This window comes from Ixodes scapularis, unplaced genomic scaffold, assembly GCF_016920785.2.
Source record: "Ixodes scapularis isolate PalLabHiFi unplaced genomic scaffold, ASM1692078v2 PGA_scaffold10__122_contigs__length_95168666, whole genome shotgun sequence".
In the NCBI taxonomy this organism is placed as follows: domain Eukaryota; kingdom Metazoa; phylum Arthropoda; class Arachnida; order Ixodida; family Ixodidae; genus Ixodes; species Ixodes scapularis.
In genome coordinates, this window is record NW_024609836.1 from 64,520,062 (window position 1) to 64,542,457 (window position 22,396).

The 22,396-nt window shown below is 43.2% G+C and overlaps 1 protein-coding gene across 1 annotated transcript; it reads left to right on the plus strand.

Annotated features, from left to right (window-relative positions):
* The first annotated feature begins 3,613 nt into the window (after positions 1 to 3,613).
* On the plus strand, positions 3,614 to 5,625 carry LOC120839566 (tissue factor pathway inhibitor-like). The gene is made up of 3 exons (XM_040209874.1): positions 3,614 to 3,680; positions 4,385 to 4,555; positions 5,576 to 5,625. The coding sequence occupies exons 1-3, from the start codon at positions 3,614 to 3,616 to the stop codon at positions 5,623 to 5,625; spliced, it is 288 nt and encodes a 95-aa protein (XP_040065808.1).
* Positions 5,626 to 22,396: the final 16,771 nt, after the last annotated feature.

The following is a 22,396-nucleotide window of genomic DNA, read 5'->3' on the forward strand; positions in this document are numbered from 1 at the left end:
TCGTCTCAAAAGCGCCGTCTTTCCCCGGATACGCATTGTTCGCTCAGCTGCCTGACATTTAACTGCGCTTTCACCCACATCCCATGGTGCCGCAGCACTAGCTCGTTCGTTCCATACAGTAATGTGAGCCTTTGCTTTCTCTATGTATCACTTTTATAACATATGCATAGTTTATCTTCTGCTGTAGTCATTTGTTTTCGTAGCATATGAGTACGAACCGGTTCAAACCAGTTTGAACCTTTATTCTTTCACTCCGGAGTTGAACCGTTTTCCCTGAACCGGAACGAAAACCGGAACAAAAAACATTTCGGTTCGGCACCCTGGTTTTAATGTAGCCGACGGTCGATAGCAGTATCGATAGCTTTTCACTATACACAGTTATATTTGGCTCCCACTATCGATAATATCGATACCACTGTCGATAGTTTGCATCACTAGTGTATGTGTTCGTTAATGCGCGCATGACCCTTCACGTGCATCTGCGCGTTCGCGTGCATGTATGTACGTGCGCATGCACGCGTCTGTGAGCGTGTGTGTCCACGCGTGACCATGCGTGTCTGTGCACGGACGCGCGTGTGTGTACTTTTCTTGTGTTCAGCTGTCGTAGATAAAGTCACTGTATTCTGGGAAAAATGCGCGAAGCTCTCCTGAATGTCGCCATTTCGGTTCATGGAATGACCAGTTTTTCATTGACCTCAACATTCTTGGTGATCCGAATTAAATTCGCTGGTGACGGGCAGCTTTGTTGAGAAGTTTCAATGCCTTCAAGCGGTGGTTGGAGACATTCAAAAATAATTTGTATTGAAAGACATAAAAAGAGCAATATAATTTTGAGATATCTGCGGAGATATGCCTTATCGATAACTTGATTGCATACATAATGCCAAAGACGCTTATCTTGGCGATGAGAGCTTTCAAGACGATGATGCTCAAAAGCGAACTTTGAATCGTTCAGAACGACCCTTTCCAAGCTTCGCAGGTTTTAACGGACCCCGATGACGATTGTTAAAGCAAAGAGAAACCAGTCAATCAGCTGGCGTGGTTTAGTTCTTTTGTATGTTAGTATTTGATTGTGTCCGACTATCTGCAAAGGAAGCAAGGGCGCTATATTTTCCAGAATCCAGTGAGTTTAGTCTTAGATTATGAGAGGAAGATTAAAATCGCTGTGCTGCTGTCTTCCGAAAAGAATATTATAACGGGAACATACTGTAAAAAACAACTGAGCCTAGCAAATTCACGCAATGTAAAGGCTCCTTCAACTTGGGTTGACATTCATGCGAAAACAGCCACCATTCTTCTAGGATAACACAATAGTATTACGTGTAAAGAAGCTTGACAGTCGATGAAAACACTTTCTTTGTATTCATAATTTTGCGTCATGCTGATGCAAATTATAATGAAAAAAATCATCAAAAATATACATGAAAGGGAGCAACGTCCGTATGGCAGAGCGTAGAGAATCCTCGGAAGGTACAACGCAACAATAACTGTTTACACTGCACCTGGATGTGAACAAAGAAGATGATAAAAAAAAAAGTCAAAAACAAAGACGACGAGAAGGAAAAAACTCTCCAGGACGAAGCTGTGCTTGGAACTGAAGCTTTATTAGTAAAAAAGATTAAAGGGAAGCACATATGCAAAACAAATAACACACACCAAAAATCCCCACCTACTCATCTATCAAGCACAACAGTATCATAAGCGCTGACTATCCTCAAAAACCACCTTTCATAATCGCTTGGAGAAGGCAAACCTCTTTATCTGACAAAGCCACCAACGGAGCGCTGACACATAGATCCCACAAATGAAAATAAAATATGCTTTTATAATTTCTTGTTGGTTTTTCGTCTGGCCAGGACATCAACTTTGCGGAAATCCGGCACGCACTCGCATCTACAAGGTGTCACAAAAAAATTACAGGGTTTTTTTTTTTGTTTTTTTTTTACCACAAAATTAAACTAGGAATCGCCGAACGCTCATTCTCCGCCCAAAGGTAGCGCTAGAGGCCACAACCAGATGTCAAAGTTTCAGCCCCACACGGTACCTTATTCAAAATTTACTAAATATTTTCTGAAAATTTAAATAGAAAAATGGAGCCCATTTTTGCCCGTTTTCGGTTTCTGGTGCCATTGAGCCCATGCATGTATTCAAAAACTCCGTCGGGCGCCATTTTCCCATTGAAATTTTCAGAAAATCAGTTATAACCTTTCAATAAGGTGTCCGTTCGGGCTGAAACTCTGGCATCTGGTTGTTACCTCTAGCGCTACTTTTGGGCGTAGAATGAGCGTTCGACGATGCCTAGTTTATTTTTGTGGTAAAAAAAAAAAGTTTAATTTTTTTTGACAGCCTGTACTGCAATGTGTTGCTTAATATGCCCCAAAAGTGGCCCCCAGTGAAGCGGAATGCTCTCTAAGCATGTCACTGAGACACCTCCCTGTCTGCCTCACTTAACACATATTAGACGATATGGGGATTTCCTAAAAAAACGGGCGAAACACACGTCACACACCGTTCTCAGCCCGCTGTAGTGCGGGTTCTTTTTTGGTGACTAGACCCGTCACCAACCCTAAAACACAATTGCCTCAATTTTTGAGGCACCGAGGACACTACTGATTTGCCGTACCTCCCTCCTACTTCCTTCAGGTTATGAGAGACCCGATATAGGTACAGAACGATTACCATGCGTTTTCCGTCAATTTTCCCTTTAGCCTTCTCCACACCTTTGGCCTTCTTCAAAAGGGAACTTGCTACCATCGTCAAAAGGCTCACTCGAAAACTCGACATCATTAGCCTCCCTCCCTGCTCCCGGAAACTGTTATCCGACATGTGAAAACACAACTTCTTAAGAGCCGAAGAAAAACACGCGACAGCAATCCGTCCTTTCACAACTTTGGAATGTGAAGTCCGTTAGTCCAGAATTGAGCAACTGCAAGGACAGTCTAGTTGCTCTCTTACCTTATTAAAAATGGAAACAGGTTGACGGGTGGTGTCATTTTAATACTTTTCATCACATCAGGTCACGGTCCAAAGTAGTCAAATCAAATCTAAAGGTGTCACAGGGAAAACTGTAAGTTTATAAAATGCATGGAGCACGAGGTCTATTCTGTTATAAATGTTATAAGCCCCCCCCCCCCCCCCCCCGGCCCCTCCCCCTCCCGTCTTACGTCGGCCCTCGACCTTTCCGGTGTGGGCCATCTGGGCCCCACCCTCAAAAGAGTTTGGTACCACTTCTATAGTGGCTCAAGGAAAATTGCTTTCTTTAAAATTATGTTTAGCTTCCTCTCATTCTTGAGGCATTCCATGTGATATACGTCAAAATCTTATACCAATGTTCAGAAAAGAATATAAAAAAAGAATAATGGCCTCCCGGCAGCCGGGATAAAATTTCCGCAGCTTTTGACGCAAATATTTTATGAATATCTCTCATAGACAGTGCCCAATTCAATTGTTTTTATTAGCTCGTTGTCACGGACTTTGAGAACAATGCGTGTGACAGGCCGTGTCATTTTCTACAAAAAGAAATCGATAAAAATATGCTTTCTTTACACCGGCGAAGCACTATATAAACCCACTCCGAAATCTGTAACTACATCATCGACATCTACGGTCCAAGATGAAGGCAACCTTTGCAGCCGTTTGCTTCCTAGCTACAGTGGTGTGCACTATTGCAGTGCTGCCTGGTAAGTCTGTTACCGAAGTTGTTGCAATTTTATGACTCTCCCGCTCTAAGATATTTTGCTTAGGCTCGCAATCTGCATCACAATTGTCAAGCTCTTACATCGAGCTCTATTGCTTTGTACCGAATCAACGTAAACCAACGATAAAATTTCGTATACTTGAGCCGCCAGATTTAGTTGCTTGGTCTTTCTGTGAGAACCGGATTTTTACATGCAACGTGGCTTGTCGGAAAGGAAGTGTTGGAAACAAACTAAATTTTCAAGTTTATTAGCATATAATGCGTACTCGAGGATACTAACTGCCATCCGCCCCAGTAACTGCTTCACTAGTTTGAAACTTATAAAACACTGTTTATTTTATTATGAGGAAGAATGTAACCACTGCAAAAAACGGCTTCTATGCAGACTGACAAATGGTTCTATCAAAGAAAATTCAATCAGCGCTTTGTGATAGCACGGTAAAACACTCGTAAATGGTTTTAGAATTTACGTAAAGGTCACGGTCCGAAAAAAACAGAAACTGTTTGCCCGTCAAAAGTAGGGTGTTTTTCCCTACTCGCAGACAAATTCATTTCCCCGTGCTCGACATAACCTATCAGGGCAGAGTTGATCTAAGGTCGAAACCGTTTTTCGTTAGTGCGTCTTTCTTAAATTGTTATATATAATGATTTTATTCATATTCAATATATCACCGAATTTCCCTGCAGAGGATATCTGCAGAGCACCACATCCTGAGCCAGTCTGCTCCCCTGATGCCCCGATTAAATCAATATTCTACTTTAACGACCGCACCCACCAATGCGAGAAATACACTGGATGTGGAGGGGGTCTCAATGACTTTGAGTCCCTACGTTCCTGCAAGGATGCCTGTCCTTACGGTAAGTTTTGCGCGTATTCTTTTCTTTTCTTTCATTTAACACGGGCCACAGTCCATGCTGTTGTTTTGCTACGGCGTTTTGTGACGTGTCACGTATTAAACAAGTGTTACGCTTACCTGGATCTTAGAACTGCCACTACACGGTCTGTTTTAAAGAAGCGCTATTGTATCAGATAACTAAGCACAGTCTTGAAAATTACAATTGCTGTATGCGGTTGTACATTTCTTGCTATATCAGTATAGCACTACATCATGAGCCTCCTTGTACACCCTGCAAAATGCCTGCGCGTCTACTTACCCTCAAAACATTCAAAGAGCCAATCATGGCGATGTAGGAAATCAGCTCAGCGAATGATGAGGCGGAACATCTTTTCAGACCTAAAAATGAAGTCTCCTTGTGGCATTACGCAATGCAGAGCGTCATGCTTGCATTGCGTGATGCCACAGCGGAGACTTAATTTTTAAGTATAAACGGAGGTTCCACCTCATCATTCGCTGAGCTGATTTTGTAGATCGCAGAGATTGGCTCTTCGAGTGTTGTGCAGGTAAGTGGACTTTAAGGTATTTCTTAGAGTGTATAGGGGAGTAACAAGCTTATAATATGAGAGGAGAATGCGAAAATGGCAATCGTTGGAATATTAAATATTTGAGCATATCATTAAAATCATTATTGTGTATGGCATATGAAATAACGATTTTACCCTTGCTCACCGTGAATATTGTTCGCCTAACGTCAAAGCTCTTCTTGCTACTACTATTTAAGTGCACTTAATGATAAATATGGCCAAATCAAACTTTGGTACCAAGATGTGCATTCTGCAGGCTATAGGAATGTTCTAATGACTAGCAACTCCTACTGGCATCTTAAAAAGATAGATGGTAAGATTATTTCAAGGGTTGCTCTCATCGGCCCCCAAACAGTTATGTTTAATTTACGCTTCTTTAGTACAAATCAAGGAATAAAAATGAAAAGAAAAACAGACGCGGTTTGACGCTGAGTGACATTTGTATTCTCGCGCAGGTAAAAACAAGCCGAAGTCACCGAAGAACTCAAAGTCTGCTCGCCAATGATTCGGTAACTTTCACCAACCAAGGTTGCGAGATAAACAAAACCCTATCCGTCATAGGAGCACCCTGTTATTCGTTTATTGCGCATTGCATCATGATATCTAACGGTCTTGTAGTGAATGTGTGCTGCGTGATTTTCACCAGCATTTACTCCTCTGTAAGAAGCCTGTTTGTATCCTAAAAAAATACTAATGTAATGAAATCCTCGACGAAATTATTTTCTTTTCAATTACATATATGTTCCTGGTTGTACTAGACCCATTGACTGTATTATATATATATATAAACACAGGTATATATATACGTGTGTGTTTTATTGTCCCAAACAGCTGCTAAGGCTTTAGGAGGGTACACTTGCACGAAATGGAAGACTATCGGATGAAAAATGTTTTCACTTTACCATGTGCGACTCAGTATTACACTTTTCTTTAAACATGCAAGGGTAGTGAAAAAGTTCAGGTCAAGTTTAAAACACCTTTCATACCTGGTCTAGATCCGAGTCAACGGTGGAATAGATTTTAGTTTAAAAGGGTAAACATAAACCCGTACACCGATTTTGTCACTGGGGAACATGAAGTGAGATTTTACTCATTAACACGGGAGAATCACTAGTAGCGTTGAGCAGTTTATATTTGAAAAAAACCCGACGCGAATTAGCCGTATCTTTGGAACAGTCGAAATAACAAGTGCCTCCAAATGGCGTACGTATTCATAAGAAACTCTATGTCCAATATTGCAATCATAGATAATTTTTACGATTCCTCGGTGTACGCACTCTAGCCTTACCATTTGAATGAGTCCCAGGTTATTGCACACAGTACAGGAGAACTTCAACTTTGATAAAACTAACGACCTAAATTGGTGCAGTATGCAGGTGAAACTGCGGAAACTACGGGTAATGCGTGCAATTACTCCTAGGATGTGTAATGCATAATTGATAATTTTTGAAATATGGCAATTAAAATCGGGCTGGGAGTCAATCAAAACACAAAAATTGCATACCACAAAACATCAATATTTGAGCCGTGTATCTCTAAGGAATGAACAATAACATATTAAGGCTGATACAGCCCTAGTTTTGGAAGGGGATTAAAAGGAGCAAGCTTGTACAACACCACAGCAGAATCGCATCGACATTGTTCTGGAACACGTCACTGTCAACAGGCTTGCGGATACTAGGATAAAGTTTCACGTCATCTGCGAATTGTAGCGTTTCTGAATTACTGACACAAGCTGCAAGACTGTTTATAAAAATATTAAAAAGCAAATGTCCAAAGATCTACCGTTGTGGCACTCCAGAATATATCACATAACGATATTATTTGCATCCTAAGTTCAAAACGTCTAAACCTCAATGTCTTTATATAAGATTTCTAAAAAACTCGAACCCCTACGTTATAATTGATATGAAGCAAATTGTCCCCGAGGCGCTTCAAACTTTTACGCTAGTAAAGCTTGGGTATTTAATTCTTCATCCGTGAAGCACGACAAAATTTGGCTGCAGAAACCACTATTTTTGGTTGTCCGTGAATTGCGATAGCTGTCGTCATGAAACAAAAGACGCAGCTCACTGTGATTTCGAAGACCCGAATTTTGAGTAAACACTTTAATATATTAATTGGTCAAGGCGCAACCATTAACGTCAGTACGACAGCAGCGCCCCACTTTGAAATTCAATGATTGTTTCGTATCTGTGTAATCGTTTATGTTTCTGTGTCTGTGTAATCGTTTCATGTTCAAGTTGTTCCCCACAATTATTGCAGCTTCGTGTGTGCTTCTTATAGTGTTTCTGCGTAATCGTTTAAAGTTCAAGCTGCTCGACCATCATCATTGTTCATGTACCAACTAGCTCAACTGAAACCGATAATTACTTCGTTGCTTGGGCACAAATGTGAATGTGTGCGTGCTGCCGATGTGTTCCGCGGGTTTATATTCATGATGGAAGACGTCGATGATGGCGTCCAAGAGGACGACGTCTCTGACGACTTCTAGGATGACCTCTAGGGTGCTCCCAAGGACGACCTTAAAAACGACCTCTAGGACGACGTCTAGGACGATGTTGTAGAGCATGAAGTCAAAGGCGACGTCTAGAACGACCTTTAGGACGATCTCAAGAACGACGTCTAGGACAACTTTCCAACGACCTCGAGAACGAAGTTTAGGGATATGTCGTGCGTATGCGGACTCCCTGCGTGTGCGCAGGCACTGCACCGCCGCGCGGCGCCTCCGAATAATCGTGCTGCACATTCCCGCGGCGCATTCGAGGCCAGATTGCGCATCGCGAAAACCGGGCGAGGTAGCTGAAAAATGCTACCGCATTAAAAAAACAAACCTCGGCGAGCGTATGATTTTACACACGGTACATTCCCAGTACAAAAAAACATTTTAATTGGCACTGAAGACCACGGGCTTATGTTAAACCAAGTTCATTAATGCTAATTGCTTCAGCAAAGTAATTTTACCCGCGTATGCTATACTTTGTATTACTGCTTTTTATAGTTTTAAACTAGTCCCTGCAAACTCGCACGCCTGCATTATTTCTCCTTTGAAGGTGTAATGTGTTGTATCTAACAAACATGCCCTCTAGCAAGCACGTTCGTTAAAGCTCCACCAGTAGAATAGGCGTACTCTCGGATTGTTCACATTGTGCACAGTCTGTTTTGGCAAATATTGCAACACAATTAATGTTAAAGTCGGCGCTCCTATACATTGCACACGCGCTCAGGTGAAACCAACGCGCTTAACCCTCTTTCTAATTTCAGGGAAACCGAAAGCGCGCCATCGCTGACTCAGGAGAACATCTTTGATACAGCGGCCGGAACACCCGACAAGGCGTTGAAACCTAATAGAATAGAGCAATAAACGAACACCATTTTAGTCTCTGTACTTTGCTTTCATTTTTTATTGAAGGCAGTCTCGTGATTGCAGGCATTGAATTCATACCTAGCTCTTTCTGTTGTGTTTTCGAAGCGCTTAATAAACTTTGTTGATTTATCCCAAACTAATAGCGTCTGTCAGATTTCACATTCTTTTCTTTGAAAAAAAGCTTCGAGCAAAATAGATCAAATATATTTCTCCTGGAAACGTAATGAGATGTTGGGAACATTTTCGAAACATCGCTTTAATTCTCGTGAGGGATGCCTTCTTTGAAGAGCTGATACACAGGCTATGTCATTCTGAAAGAATGTGAGAATATACACGGCACCGAGCATATTTTTATTCCTCGCTTTACTGATATGCGGAGGGTCGAACCGGAACCAAATCGAAAACCGGAACCGAACAGCATAGCCGGAATTCCAAAACGAAATCTTCGCCGGCATCTTGGAACAGAACCGGAACTCAACCGGAAAAAAATAATTATATCACTAATCGGTTCAAAGCGGTTCCCGGTAATTTTTTTTATTACAAGTTGAGAGTTTTAGAAATATAAACTGGCAGCTATAATTCCACGTCAGATTTTTATTTACCAAACGGATCGATTTAAGCGCTCGGCGCATGCGTGACGCCGCCATAACTTTAGTTCACGAGAAGCAGACGGCCGCGCATGCCTGAGCTTGTGCCGTCTCGTGATCCACAAGCGCAGAGCTCCTGCAAGGTTATAATTGCACGTGCGCTTGTTCTGCCAGTCTTTCGTTGTGCTTCTGCGAAAAGTCCCACAAAAGGCAGACAGTCAGCGCCTACCCCCCCCCCCCCCCCTACTCCTTTCCCCCTAAAAAGAAAAAAAAAAACTCAAGAAGAAAGACAGGTTTTTGGACGCCCACGCTCCTCAAGTCGTGACCTCGGAGAGTATGTTATTGTAGCACGTTTGTCCCGCGGTAGGCCCCCTGTCTCAAACGCCACGGTCCGATTCCCCCAAGTACCGAATTTCCCGCCTTATCTTCCTCGAGTATGAACTCCGCAGTGATTCTGAGTCATTCTGATGCTTTTCAACGTTGCGATACGGTTAGACGAATATTTCCACAGAAATATACACTTTTCGAGGAAATGTCTACAGTGCTAAAATTCCAAAGCACTGTTTTTAATTCGGGAACTCATGTAGGTTCAGCTTATTGTTCAAACATGCTTATTCGCTTGATGAGCTCCACAGAATGTATAAATATTAGAATGGACTTTCCAGAGAACGATATTAGTCGTCGGAGCCCCAGGCGACTGAACAGGTCGCATATAATGATTTATTGAATATTTTATTTTATAATCACAATCGTATTATCAACGGCACGCCATTTTCTCATCACTTCTTCTAGGGACAGTGCTGCTGTATTCGTAGCACACTTAGACAGAAGCGCTTGAGACTGTGCTCGAATAATATCGTCTTTTGTAAGGTACTGCACAGCGATTACACACAATGTTTTTAACATAAACATGCTGCTTCACATGTGTATTTATATGACGCAATACATTGTTCTCCCAACTTCGTTGAAATGGCCATGAAAGAGCGCAACCATCACTCGGTTGAAGTTCTATTTACAGATAGACTGCTTACCGTAAAATATCGTCATTTCTTTTTCTTTCGACAACAAGACTCGGTTAACTTCAAAATTATTTTCTTCGTGTTGCTTCCGCAGCGCTTCTAAGTCCGTACTTTCGTGTTAGAGGACATCACATAATCTGCGAAAGGAAAGGGTACGATCAATGCTCCATAGCCTATTCTTTATTCTTTATTCATCATTGTCCTGCAGCGCCATCAGGCATTATCGCAGGGGGCGAATAAACTCTGAAAAAACATTTCTGAATTCACGGCACACTCAATCGCACTGGGCAAGGCATTCGACTCCTTAATTGTTTTAACAAAAAAAAATTTTTTTGCCCAATTCCGTCCTGGTGCGGTATTCTCTAATCTTATGAATGTGGTCTTTTCTTTTTGAGATATAATTTGGTGGTAATAAGTAAAATGAGCTATTAATGCCAGTTTTATTGTTATAAATGTTGTATAAAAACTTCAAGCTCAAATTTCTTCGTCTTAATGCCAATGTAGACCATCCCAGTTCTTTTATCATGTCGGTTACACTCTCAAAGCGGCCGTACCGCACCAAAACGAAACGAGCGACACAACTCTGAATTCTTTCTAAAGCAACAATGTGGTTTTGCTAGGATCCCAGACGGTGCAGGCGTACTCTAGCACTAGGCGCACATAAGATAGATAGGCGAGCTCTTTGATAGATTTAGTTGATTTTCTTAAATTTCGTTTTAAAAATCCAAGCGCTCTGCCGGCCCTCATAACAACGTCGTTAATGTGTGCGTTCCAGGTGCAGTCAGCTGACAGAGTGACGCCAAGATATTCAACTGTTTGCTGTTTTGTTACAGTTTCATTATTCAGTTGGTAACATGTTTCAACTTTTGTTTTGGTTTTGCGGGTAAAACTAACATGGGCACATTTTTTAACGGTTAACTCTATCTTCCACTTTTTACACCATTGCTCTATTCGATTCAGATCACACTGCAGCCGCGTGGAACTCCCCTCGTCTGTTATGCATGTATAAACAACACAATCATCGGCAAGCAATCGTACCTGTGAATTAACACCGTCATTAATATCATTAACAAATATGAGAAACAACAATGGACCCAAAACGGACCCCTGCGGTACACCAGATGTTACCATAGCAGTATTTGAAGTTTTACCATTTAAAACAACACGCTGAAGACGTGATGACAAATATGCTTTTATCCAATTTAGGATAGTCGTGTCAAAATCCATGCGCTCTAATTTGTATAATAATAGTTCGTGTGACACCGTACCGAACGCTTTTTTATAATCTAAGAAAACACAATCAATCTGTCCGCCTCCGTCAACCCCCGTCATTAAATCATGATAAAGCTCAGTTAGTTGTGTAGTACATAAGTACGCCTTTCGGAACCCATGTTGCGAGTCAAAGAAAAAATTATGACAGTTTAAATGCTTCATAATGTGACAATATAAAAAATGCTCCAGTAATTTACAACATATAGATGTCAGTGAGATCGGTCTGTAATTCGTTATTTCTTTTTTGGGCCCTTTTTTGTGCACAGGCACGACGTGTGCCACTTTCCAGTCGTCTGGCAATGAACCATCATTCAACGATTTGTTATATATTACAAAAAGGTATGGAGCGATCGCATCTGCACAACGTTTTAAAATTCTCGGAGAGATCCCATCTGGGCCTACTGCCTTAGCTTCATCTATATGTTTTAGAAGTTCCAACACACCTCCTATAGCAAGTTCAACTGGTGGCATTGCACTGAACGTGCCCTGGCATCTATCGTAGTCGATGCTCTCAGGAGGCAAGAAAACTGATTGAAAATATTGATTGAAGGCTTCGGCTTTTTGCCAGTCATCGGTAATTATTTCGTTGTTGACCATCAAGTCTCCTATCCCAATCTGATCATTACCACAGCGCCTCATGTACTTCCAGAACTGTTTGTTGTTTGCTTTCATCCCGTCCTCCAGCCGTTGCAGATAATTTTCTTTGGCTTCCTTCGCCTTCATTTTATACAATGACGTAAGTTCTTTTAGCTTATTTAGATTTCGCACCGAGCTCTTTTTTTTATACCGTGCAAACACACGCTTGCGCCTCTTTATCAGCCGCAGTAGGCTACCGGTAATCCTTGGTTTTTCTCTCTTTTCTAACTTCGACGAGTCTATACTTGGAACGTATTTTTCACTTAAACTTATAGTTCTCTGTTTAAAGACTACCCATATGTCATGAACACTCATCTACTCAGCAAGACATTCGAAGGAAAGGAAATTGTTCGAAAGTTCAGAACTGATCCCTTCATAGTCACCTTTTTCATATAACAGCACCTTTCTACCCGTACTCACTTTTTTGCGCGACACCCGAAAGTCAAGAGTTGAGACAACAGCACTGTGGTCGCCGATACCGGGTATGACATCAGTTTGCTTAACAACGGTAGGGTAGTTGCAGAGAAACAAGTCAAGCGTGTTTTGATTCCGTGTAGGTATGTTTTGGGAACATTAAATAAAAAGTATTAGTCTTCACCTTGCACAGCACGTTTCAGCACGGAAGTTCTCGTTTGGTTATAATGTCTTTACTTTCTTTGAAAAAATAAAAATATATAGTTATTTATCTTATAGAATCACAAAAACGTCGAATTTGCAAAAACGCTTTCAGTACTTGCATCGATATTTGCTCGCAGAGTGAATAAGATTAGTTAAAAACCTACCCGAAACAAAAAAGCTGGTATGTGTATTTTCTGAGGTGTTATTTTCTTAGCGGTCTAACTTTCAGGACGTGCTACTGTCATGCGTTGTGTACTCGTTGCTTGGAGCTTCTGAGCATTTTCAAGGGGAAATCAAGAAGAAAATTAAACAGCATGATTCCCTTTGCTTTGCTAAACCAGATTAGCCGGACCTTCTGGCAACAATATGCCTCTGGCGGTTCTATCTACTGCCGGGCGTGAGAGGCTGAGCTTGGTTACTCTCTCCCGAGCTGAAACAAGTACGGCGTCAACCAAAAATAGGACCAAATATAAGGAAGCAAACAAAATACCTCCGATATAAACGACTAACAACAATAGAAATTGTAGAACATAGGTTAAATTTAAGTGGTTTCATGCATGCGTGCGTTTGTAGAGTTTTGACATCTCCGCAATTTTACAGCCCAAATTTTTTTTATTTCTCTTTAAATGCACTCACTTTGCCTCTTAAAAAACCAGCAGATTTTTTATGTATGTTCTTTCACAAGCAGATAACAAGTGTTGCAACAGTCGGTGTTTTCACCTTGAGACAAACACACACCAAGGCACTCTAAATTGAATAATCAAACCTTGTATTTCATTCACAACCTTAGGGCACCAAAGACATTTCAAGTAAAACAATTGCCATTATACCGAGTACAGCCTACCCCGATCTTTTTCTGATATATTTAACGTTTTTATTTAGTAAATACTGCTTTAGCACGTGGTTGACAGCAAAATAATAAAACTGCAGCCGCACCGATAAAGACCTGCAGCCCCAACGATCTTTGTGCGCTTTTTTCACGATTCGTTGTACACGCCGTTGCAAGGATCAACCGTTTACCAACACAACCAGAAAAAGAAAGCAGTAAGTTGAATAGCAGTCAGTATCCTGCATTGGCGATACTGGCCAGCTATATATGTATTGTATTTATACATACTTCGTTTCATCTTGTGTTGAATCGCAGCGGAAGATTAGGATCCTCTTCATCCAGTCAAGCGCAAGTCAGAAGTGACGTCACCAGGCACTTTGGGCTTGTATCAGTACGTAATGTCACCTCTGAACTGGCACTTGATTGGCTAAGGGGGCCCCCAGACTTCCGATGCGACAGGCCAAACGTCATCTCCTTCTCCAGGTCACGTGATCTGCGTCGCGGGTGCCTGTTCTTCCTTTGACTTCCCTGCCAAAAATAACGGTTTGATATTACTCCGGAAAACTAAATTCGGTTTAAAATCAATCCACAGAGAGTCCGCAAAGAGACACTCCGGTTTGCACAAACCCGGATTTTTTGGACTTCGGCTTAAAGGTAGGGTGAACCAAAATTTGTATTTAAAAAAAAACAATGCTGGAGATGTCGGCGGGACGCTGCAATCCCTACAACACAACTATTAAGGCGATATCTCATATGGACGGCCGTATTTTTGGAAAAAGCAGTCGAGATTGTACCAGCCCGACGAGGCGCGTGACCGTCAAGATACCTAGTTTGCTCCTCTCTTCGCTTCGCTCCCTCAAGGCCGCGCACCGGAAAAGACATGAGGCCGTTCCCTCTCCTTCTAGGAGAAAAATTTCGTTAACATTCCTGCCAAATGCTCCTCTTTTTTTTAAAAGAAAATACGGTCGCCCGTTCGAGATATCGCTGTATGAGTGATGTTTCGGTGTTTGTAGCATACCGTTGCGCGCTTTTGCCGCGTGTTTCAGGGAATCCAGATTTCGGTTCAGCATCCCTTTAAAGTCATACCGGAGAAAATCCCGGGAGAGAATTTCCCAGCCCTATTCATAAACAGGCCTCGACTCGACACTCCACCTCGACTCACTGGAGTGGAGGAAAGCAGCTCGCCTCCACTCGAGGAGCCAACGGGCTTCACAGACGCGAATCGGCGTTTCCTCGGCTGAGGAGCTCCTCGAGAAAACTTCCTGCACTCTAGGAAACTGGAGGAGACGTGAAAGGCGTCTGGCTACAAGGTTGTAGTAAAATTTTAAGTTAAAAACAATATTGTGGTGTGAGTTATGAACATATTAGTTCATTTTATTTGAAGGGACACATTTTACTAACATTGAATCGGAAGTCTGCAAGATTTCTGCTTCGCAGCGCGCATGTTTTATGCATTTGAGCCGGTTTTCGGACAAACAGCCACAAGCGTTCTCCAGTCTGGCAACAGTGGCGGCCACTCTCTCGCTTCTGCGTCGTAGAGGCAGCTGTAACTCGCTGCACTTGTTTTGCCCGTTCTTAGCCGTCTCACCTTGCCTCACCGCTTACCTGCATCGCTGGCACCGCCTAGAACGAGCATTTTCACCCTTCCTCTTTTTTCAGAGTCCTCCTAAAGTGCCTTGCCCTACAACGATGTCGTCCCACAAAGGTGACAAAAAGGGGCAAGTGGTTCCACGAAGGAGGGGAGCTTCTTCGTCGTTCTACTAACAACTACCCGAAAGAAGCTCAAATTGATGCGTAAAAGAGTCTGCACCAAGTATAACCGCCAGCCGCATGTCCGCCCACAAGTGTTGGGACAACGGTAAATCCAGGTGGAAGAAAACAGACTCCGAGAAGAAGCAGGGCATCCGCAACAGGCCTGTAAGCAATTTCTATATTCTATAGTTGGGCAGAATAACGCAACGCGTTCGCAAAATCACACGACAGGACGTGTGTACTAAATAACTCTGCAAGGGACTTTGCTGTGGCTACCTGCAGCGTCCGCAGGAGCTAGTCAAGCACGTTACTGTCGAGGCCGTAGGTGGGCAGTGACGGCGAATTGTCGCTATCTTTGGTGATTCTTGTGCCGACATCGACAACTTACAATTGCGTGTTGTGCTATATCCAAGCGAAAATTACGCAGCGAACATTCTGGTTGCGTCACACTACCTTAGCTTGAGCTCCGACCCCTTTCTTGAGATTAGAGAGGCAACCTGGGCCGCTTTGTCGAAGCGATGGTAAACCCATTTTGGTAAACCACGGTGCCTAAGACGAAAAAAGTTTCCCGTGTGCCTTCCAGTCTGGCAACGCCAGTGCTGTAGTCTCGTTTCTGTTCCTTGCGACGCACGTTTCTGCGATTCCTGCTGATCTCAACTGTTTGCCCCCTTTTCCATTTGCGCAACCGATCCACCGGTGACGAGGAGCTAAGTTTCTTGTCACCGCTGAATTGCTGGCCATTAGGATATGTAGAAACCTCAATGCTGTCGGCATACTGTCGGCGCACTGCGAACAAAAAAGCAGTACAATGTCCCAGCTGTTCACCCGGAACGAAGACTTTATCGAGGATAACCCCATTTCTTCGCAAAGTAATCGCTGCTCACGAGTTGGCGTGCATAGTGTGACAAATTAAACGTGTTAGTATGAATATATACCAACACTCGTTCGCAAAACATTTTTTACTCACCACAAAAACATTTGCTAGGCTTATGTACCGTCATATGTCTTGGATCCTGGACTGCTGAAGAGTGATGCGTTTGCGGACTGCTTCCGTCGGTTAGTTTAGTACCCAAGCAGCACAGAGGTGGCCAGTCATCGGCCAAAGGCTGGCAGTGGTCCTTGGCCAAGTGGCCAGAAAGTGGCCAGAGACTGGACGGTGACTGGACTTTACCTGGCCACTGGCCATCAGCCATCGGCCAAGCATTGGCCAATGGACGGCCACTTTCTGGCCACTGGCCAAAAGACCATCGTTATACATTGTCCATTGCTTGGCCAAAATCCGTGCTGCTTGGGTAGTCCCTCTGAACTACCGCTTTGCTTGGCGTGCTAATGCGTTGATGGTGCGTCATTAATATAACAGCCGGATCGAAATGAATGTTCAGCAGAACTAAGAAGAACTATTAGCCCTCATCAAGCGACGTCGCGGCCATGCTTGTAGGTACTGCTCCTCCCTCGGCGCCCCTGCTCTCCGAGTCACGTGACCTAGAATTCCCTCTTCTAGGGACGATAGTTAACTTTAAACCACGGTTCGCGTTCGAGAAAACCGGCCCTGGACGTATCAATAAAACGCGACGGACGAAACTGACACTAGTGCACGTAGAAGTTACGCTAAGTAGGAGTTTAGAATATGTTAATTAGACCTAGCACCTCATCTCCTTGTGTGCTAATGTTTTGAAGAAAAAACATTTGTGCTGGTTTAATTGACTACCAGCTCTCATTTCTTAATTTTAACCTCATAAGAAATGCCGTTATATGAACATGAGACGTGATGGAGTCCAGTTGTTGACAGCTGTCTTTTTTCAGGTGTCCATGTTAGTGTGCAACCATTGTCATTTATTTGCGAGGTTAACCAGCGCATTGAACTGGCATGATTAAGCCGGCACAAATTTAATATGGGTAGAAGTATACATTATTGATTTGAAAAATTGTGTGTCCGCAATATGACTGTTGTCGATGATCACACTGAGCTACTCCAGTATTTTCCATGCACATCAAGAAACAGCACAGGTATGACATTACATGTTTCGCATTTCCTTCTTTCAGTTAGGTGTCTAACAACAAATTGTACCACATGAGTTGTAGTATGATTTGTTTTTCTTTCTACGTTGTGCTCTGTACATCTCAACTCATGGGTGCTGTCGCAGGATATTCTTTGGCCTTTCGTTGCAGGAGGGGGCACTGGTGTCGCACCTGCTGAACAATGAGCCCGTCCCTCCAGCTTGTGGGGGCACTGATGTCCCACATGGCAATGCGGCTGCCAAGCCCTACAACAGTGGCAGCACCCGCGCTGGTTAGCCGGTGCTCTCAATGCTGCCAGCCGCCATTCCCCAAGCCACAGTGAACGAGCGTGACGACTGACACGATGCCTGGTAAAAGCTTTTGATTGCATTTGCTATGTACACATGAAGGTTAGTCGCTACTTGATCACACGGCTTCCAATGTTTATTTATAGAAAACATCTGTCTCTGCTCGTTTGTTTATTATTTCGATTTTGGCATACTGTCTTGTAGGAACGCTAAAAACTGTGACAATGAGCCGCATTTTCATGAACGCGACTTTTTAGGGGCGCCACGTAGGAACACAGTAAATTCCTTCGGTCTGGAGAATGACATGTTCATTGACGAATACGCCACACGTTCGCCCGAGGGCCAAGAAGGTCCGAGATAACAGTGCTGTCTCTTTTGACGGTATCACCATTTGGAGCCTGCGCTGCCGCTACTGACAGTATCACAGAAAGGAACGGTCAAAACAAGGACGGAATACTTTCATGTTTACCTACAGTTGACATTTAACATTTCTGTAATGGGGTTGTTGTAACAGTTTCTACCAGTTCTCCGGTGTCTTCACCGTGCCTGTAACACTCGGCGTCAATGTGCTGTGCTTCCCTAGATTCGCCTGCCTCACTGCTGCTGGACTGGGGTGACATCATGGAGTTGCTGCGTCACCAACCAAGTCGCCGACTCCTCTACCTCCTCAGCCGCCACGTGTGGTTGTCCGAGTGAACCGACTGGAGGAGCTGCACCTGCTGCAGATGGAGCTACGTCAGTGTCAGGTTGCCTACTAGCAGGCGCAGGCCCAGGTTTTCTATCAGCAGCAGCGTAACGAGCTGGTTCCAGCTTGAGCTGCTCCAGCTCAACAAACTTATCAAGCTGCAACAACTACTTGTTCTCGGGGCCCAGCCACAACAGTAGGCTGATTTATTCGATTTGTTTCCTCTTCCCCTTTAGTAATTACCATTCTCTTTTGTGTTTAAGAATGCTTTTTAAAGTCTGTAACTTGCTTCATTTTATCCCTGATCTGAAGTTGTTATGAGTATTGACCGTATCTCGTTCAGTAAAGCCTAGCATTTTTTTTTAAACTTGCTTCTCTATTGGCTGTTTGTAGTGAACATGTAAAAGGGCAGTTACGTCAGCTTTAAATCTATTCTTTGAAAACTTAAAAAGTAACCGAGTATTTCTCTTTCTTACTAATTACATTGTTTGAATGTTTAGACAACGGGAAGTTAGTCAGCCCCAGTGAGCAGCTTATCTCCACTGTAGGCGAGATATTGAGCCAGTGCCTTACCACAGCTATCGTTGGGTCTATAGTTTACATCCCAGTAGTGATACACAGCCGCATGCTGTTACAATGATCGTCCACATCGATAGAGGCAGAGATTGAACTCAAGATTCCCATATTCAGCTGTGCGAGCTTTCACTTCACGTGCTCCAAGCTGTGATGCGTTAATGCAATCGACCACCGATCCCCTTGAAGGAAATATAGGAATCCGTTTGAATGTACAGCCAGGTATTTCCTAAACATTGCCACTGTTATTTATGTAATGCCTCTTTTATTATTGTGTAGTCCATATGCAACCTCCTTCATTAAATGCTGTTTTCACAGAGTTTTGCCATAGTTTTCATTGCGTTGAGATGTCTCATTTCCTGTTCGGGGGGTATGTGCCTCGCAATCCTATATGTACTTGCACCGCCTATCAACACCACATTGACGAGGCTTGCCCACTGCCTTTTCATTGTGGAGGTGGCGTCGTGTGACCGAGCGTTTGGTTGCTTGTCAAAAATCCCCAGGTGGTCAAAACTAATCCTCAGTTCTCTGCTGGGGCGTGCCAGATGCCCGTCGTTGGTTTGGCACGTAAAACTCCCAAATTCGACTTCACTGCCTTTTCACTGCACACTACTACAGTGCCGACGTAGCAATTGGGCTCAAGTTTGCAGCTGACGACATAGTGATACAGTAATTGAGCAGCGGTGCTTACCTCATTCACGTTCGCATTCAGTAATACGTAGTGTGATGCCATCCGTTTGAGTGCATGGGCCCTGCATGCTTGTGTTAGGTACTGTTAGGTAGGACACCCTTGCCTGCCCAACATCCGAAGGTGTCCTCACAAGGAATTGCTGCATTATTGCAATATTCATTTTAATCGAAAGTTCTTCATATGGGGCACAGCTGCAAGACATGATTTCAGTCAATCTCATGTATAAGTTTTTTTCAAACAAATGTGCACTGAACAACTTGCTGAAAAGTCTCGATTCTGAACATGGGAAAATTTTGTGTTATTTCAATGTAATTACCTGAAGCTTTTCACTTTCTTTGTATCCCGCTACCCCCTGCTTTGTGTGATAACAAAGATTGAATTGTTCTGGAGCAAAATGTTTCCACAACAAAGAAGGCAAGTTGGTCTTGCTTCTTTAAGATTCACAAAACAGAAACCACCAGCATAGTTTCAAACACTGTCGTCCAGCGGGAACCTGAGTAAAACGAAGACATCGCAACAATCCGGGGTGACCAGCTAGCTGAGAAACCGGCGGTTTTTTTCGGTTCAAACTAGAAGGTGTGTGGCCACAGTGTAAGGTTGATTTGTTTCTGGTCCGATTGTATTTTGAGCTTTAACATGGCCAGTGACTTGAGTCTTCGCTGACCTAAGCTAAAAAGGACATGCTCTGCATTCAGTGTCTACTGGAAGCACCACGCAATAAGTTGAGCCTGCACCCATGCCCCGTTGAATCTGTCCACGGCGTCTTGAGTTGATGGGAGATGAGACTACCTTCAGCATCGTCAGTGAGGGGGTGGGACTGGTAGAGCGGGAAGCGGCTCGTTCTGCAGGTGGGCCAAGTTTTGCAGTGCAAGTCCACCAGTGATCATCACAGCTGACCATTCAGGCTTGTGCTGCAACCACATGTCGAGGCACGGAAAGTACCAAGGCCCGCTGCACCGAGTTCCTAGTCCGGAAGTGGGCCCTTTGGTACTTATATAAACAAGAATGAAGAATCAATACACATCCTTTTTTTGGCACCTAAATACAACAAGAATGGAGAACAATACAGCACAATTATTGCTTGAATAGAAAATGTGGGACTAGTTTGTGGAGTAGTGTATGTCCAATTAATGCTCAGACTACTGTTTTTGATAATACTGTGTACGATAACACTCTTCAGATGTACACAGCTTTTTGTCGTGAGGGGATAATGTCCCTTCGTGCACATTAGGCTTCAGAAAGTCTCTTTTAGATGGCTGCAGGCATCAGTCCGGTTCGGGTGGTATGCTCTATGATATGGACTTTTGGTACTATTTGTACTTTCGGTACGCTTTGCTGCTTGTCGAAGGATGTCAATCTGCGAATAGTGTGGTATCGGCGTGTTTCCTACATTATTGTATATTTCTGTGGACTCGTAAGCCGCGGTCTCATTTAAGCAACAAATGCCAAGAACCAACACATGCCTTGTCCACGTTAACAGAACTACGAGGTAGCGCAGCAAACTTTTCAAGCAAGTAAGGGGTGTGAAACTACCGGAATGCGAAATGTGATTGCCGGCTTCGCCCTGCGTCGCCTTGCAGAAGTTAGCATTCAGACCTTAATTATTATATGAGCTAGCCATTCTGCCACAGACTGGCACTACTTCTATTGGTTCTGTATGACAAACATTCCAATGATATTCGGCCCCCCAACGACCACGTGCTACGGGAAAGCGATTTATTTAGGGCTCGGCGATCGATCGATCAAACTTCCGATTAATCGATTAAGGCTTTAATTGCGATCAACCATTTTGACCGGTTAACGTTTTTTTTTTTTTAAATGGGACCGGAAAAATAATAACTTCCTATATTTTTCTTTAATATCTGTCCCACCACTACAACGATCGTAAACAAACACAGGAACTCGCTCCTGCCGGGGAATGTAAATAAAATGTCGTGTCTTGGAGTAGGAGCAACAATCATGGAGTGTCTTTGAACCGCTTGCTAACAGCACCTTGAACTACATATCCTCAGAATGAAATGTACATTGCGACTTGTTTAAAATACTCAGCGAACTTGTCAAAGGATAATTTAATAGTTTCGTATTTTAGAGATATTTGCCTGAAAATCAACGCGACCGATCAGTTGACTAAACGGTGGCGATTAATCGAGACAAATTGTCTGATCCACGCCCAACCCTGGTTTTAATCATGTTAAAAGTGATTTTCTGCCGTTTACGAACAAAATAATGATGTTTCTGAGCTGCTCTCATAACACAGACCACATCTACACAAATAGGTGCTCAAACTTTACTTCCATATGCCTTTAACGATGTAGCAAACCCACCAGCTTGCCTATACTTTTTTTCATTTTAAGTACCGCTATCTTGCACAAATGGAGATTTCCACGTCACACTCTGTCATTTGCCATGATGAGTACTTTTCTTTATTCGAACGCTATTAGTGGATGGTATATTCGAAGTTATACCGAACTGTTTTTAATTTCTTCGGCGTAATGGGCTGCCTTGTGCCCTCAGAAGACTACTTGATAAATCTGCGGGAAAGATTCCCCGTCACGCTGCGTACCAACCGCTTTTTTAGTGTCAACAAGGATTGGGCGGTATTCCGTACCATTTTCGAGTCCGTACCAGACTTCTTAACGCAGTGATTGAACTGTGCTGCCATCATGAACGGGCCGTCGCCCAGGCTAACCTGTGCATAAGTGAGATTCACAATACGTTAGATCAGTGGAAAAAGGATACATGTTTACCATACATAAGATTTGATTACAGCAGAACCTTGTTGATACGCTCTCCCAGCCCTTGCATCCAAATATAAAGGACCTATCCAACTCTTTTAAGGATATGTGCAGGACGTTCTTGGTCCTTAGGTCTGAAAAGGTCCAGTTGATGTAGCCAGCACAATGCAATGGGCTGCCCAGTTCTGGTCATCTTCTGATTGTTC

Excerpts from the sequence above, each read along its gene's own strand:
- LOC120839566 (XM_040209874.1), top strand. The coding sequence starts at position 3,614 with ATGAAGGCAACCTTTGCAGCCGTTTGCTTCCTAGCTACAGTGGTGTGC. Across the intron at positions 3,681-4,384 it reads CACTATTGCAGTGCTGCCTG|AGGATATCTGCAGAGCACCA; the intron begins GTAAGTCTGTTA and ends ATTTCCCTGCAG. Across the intron at positions 4,556-5,575 it reads CAAGGATGCCTGTCCTTACG|GTAAAAACAAGCCGAAGTCA; the intron begins GTAAGTTTTGCG and ends ATTCTCGCGCAG.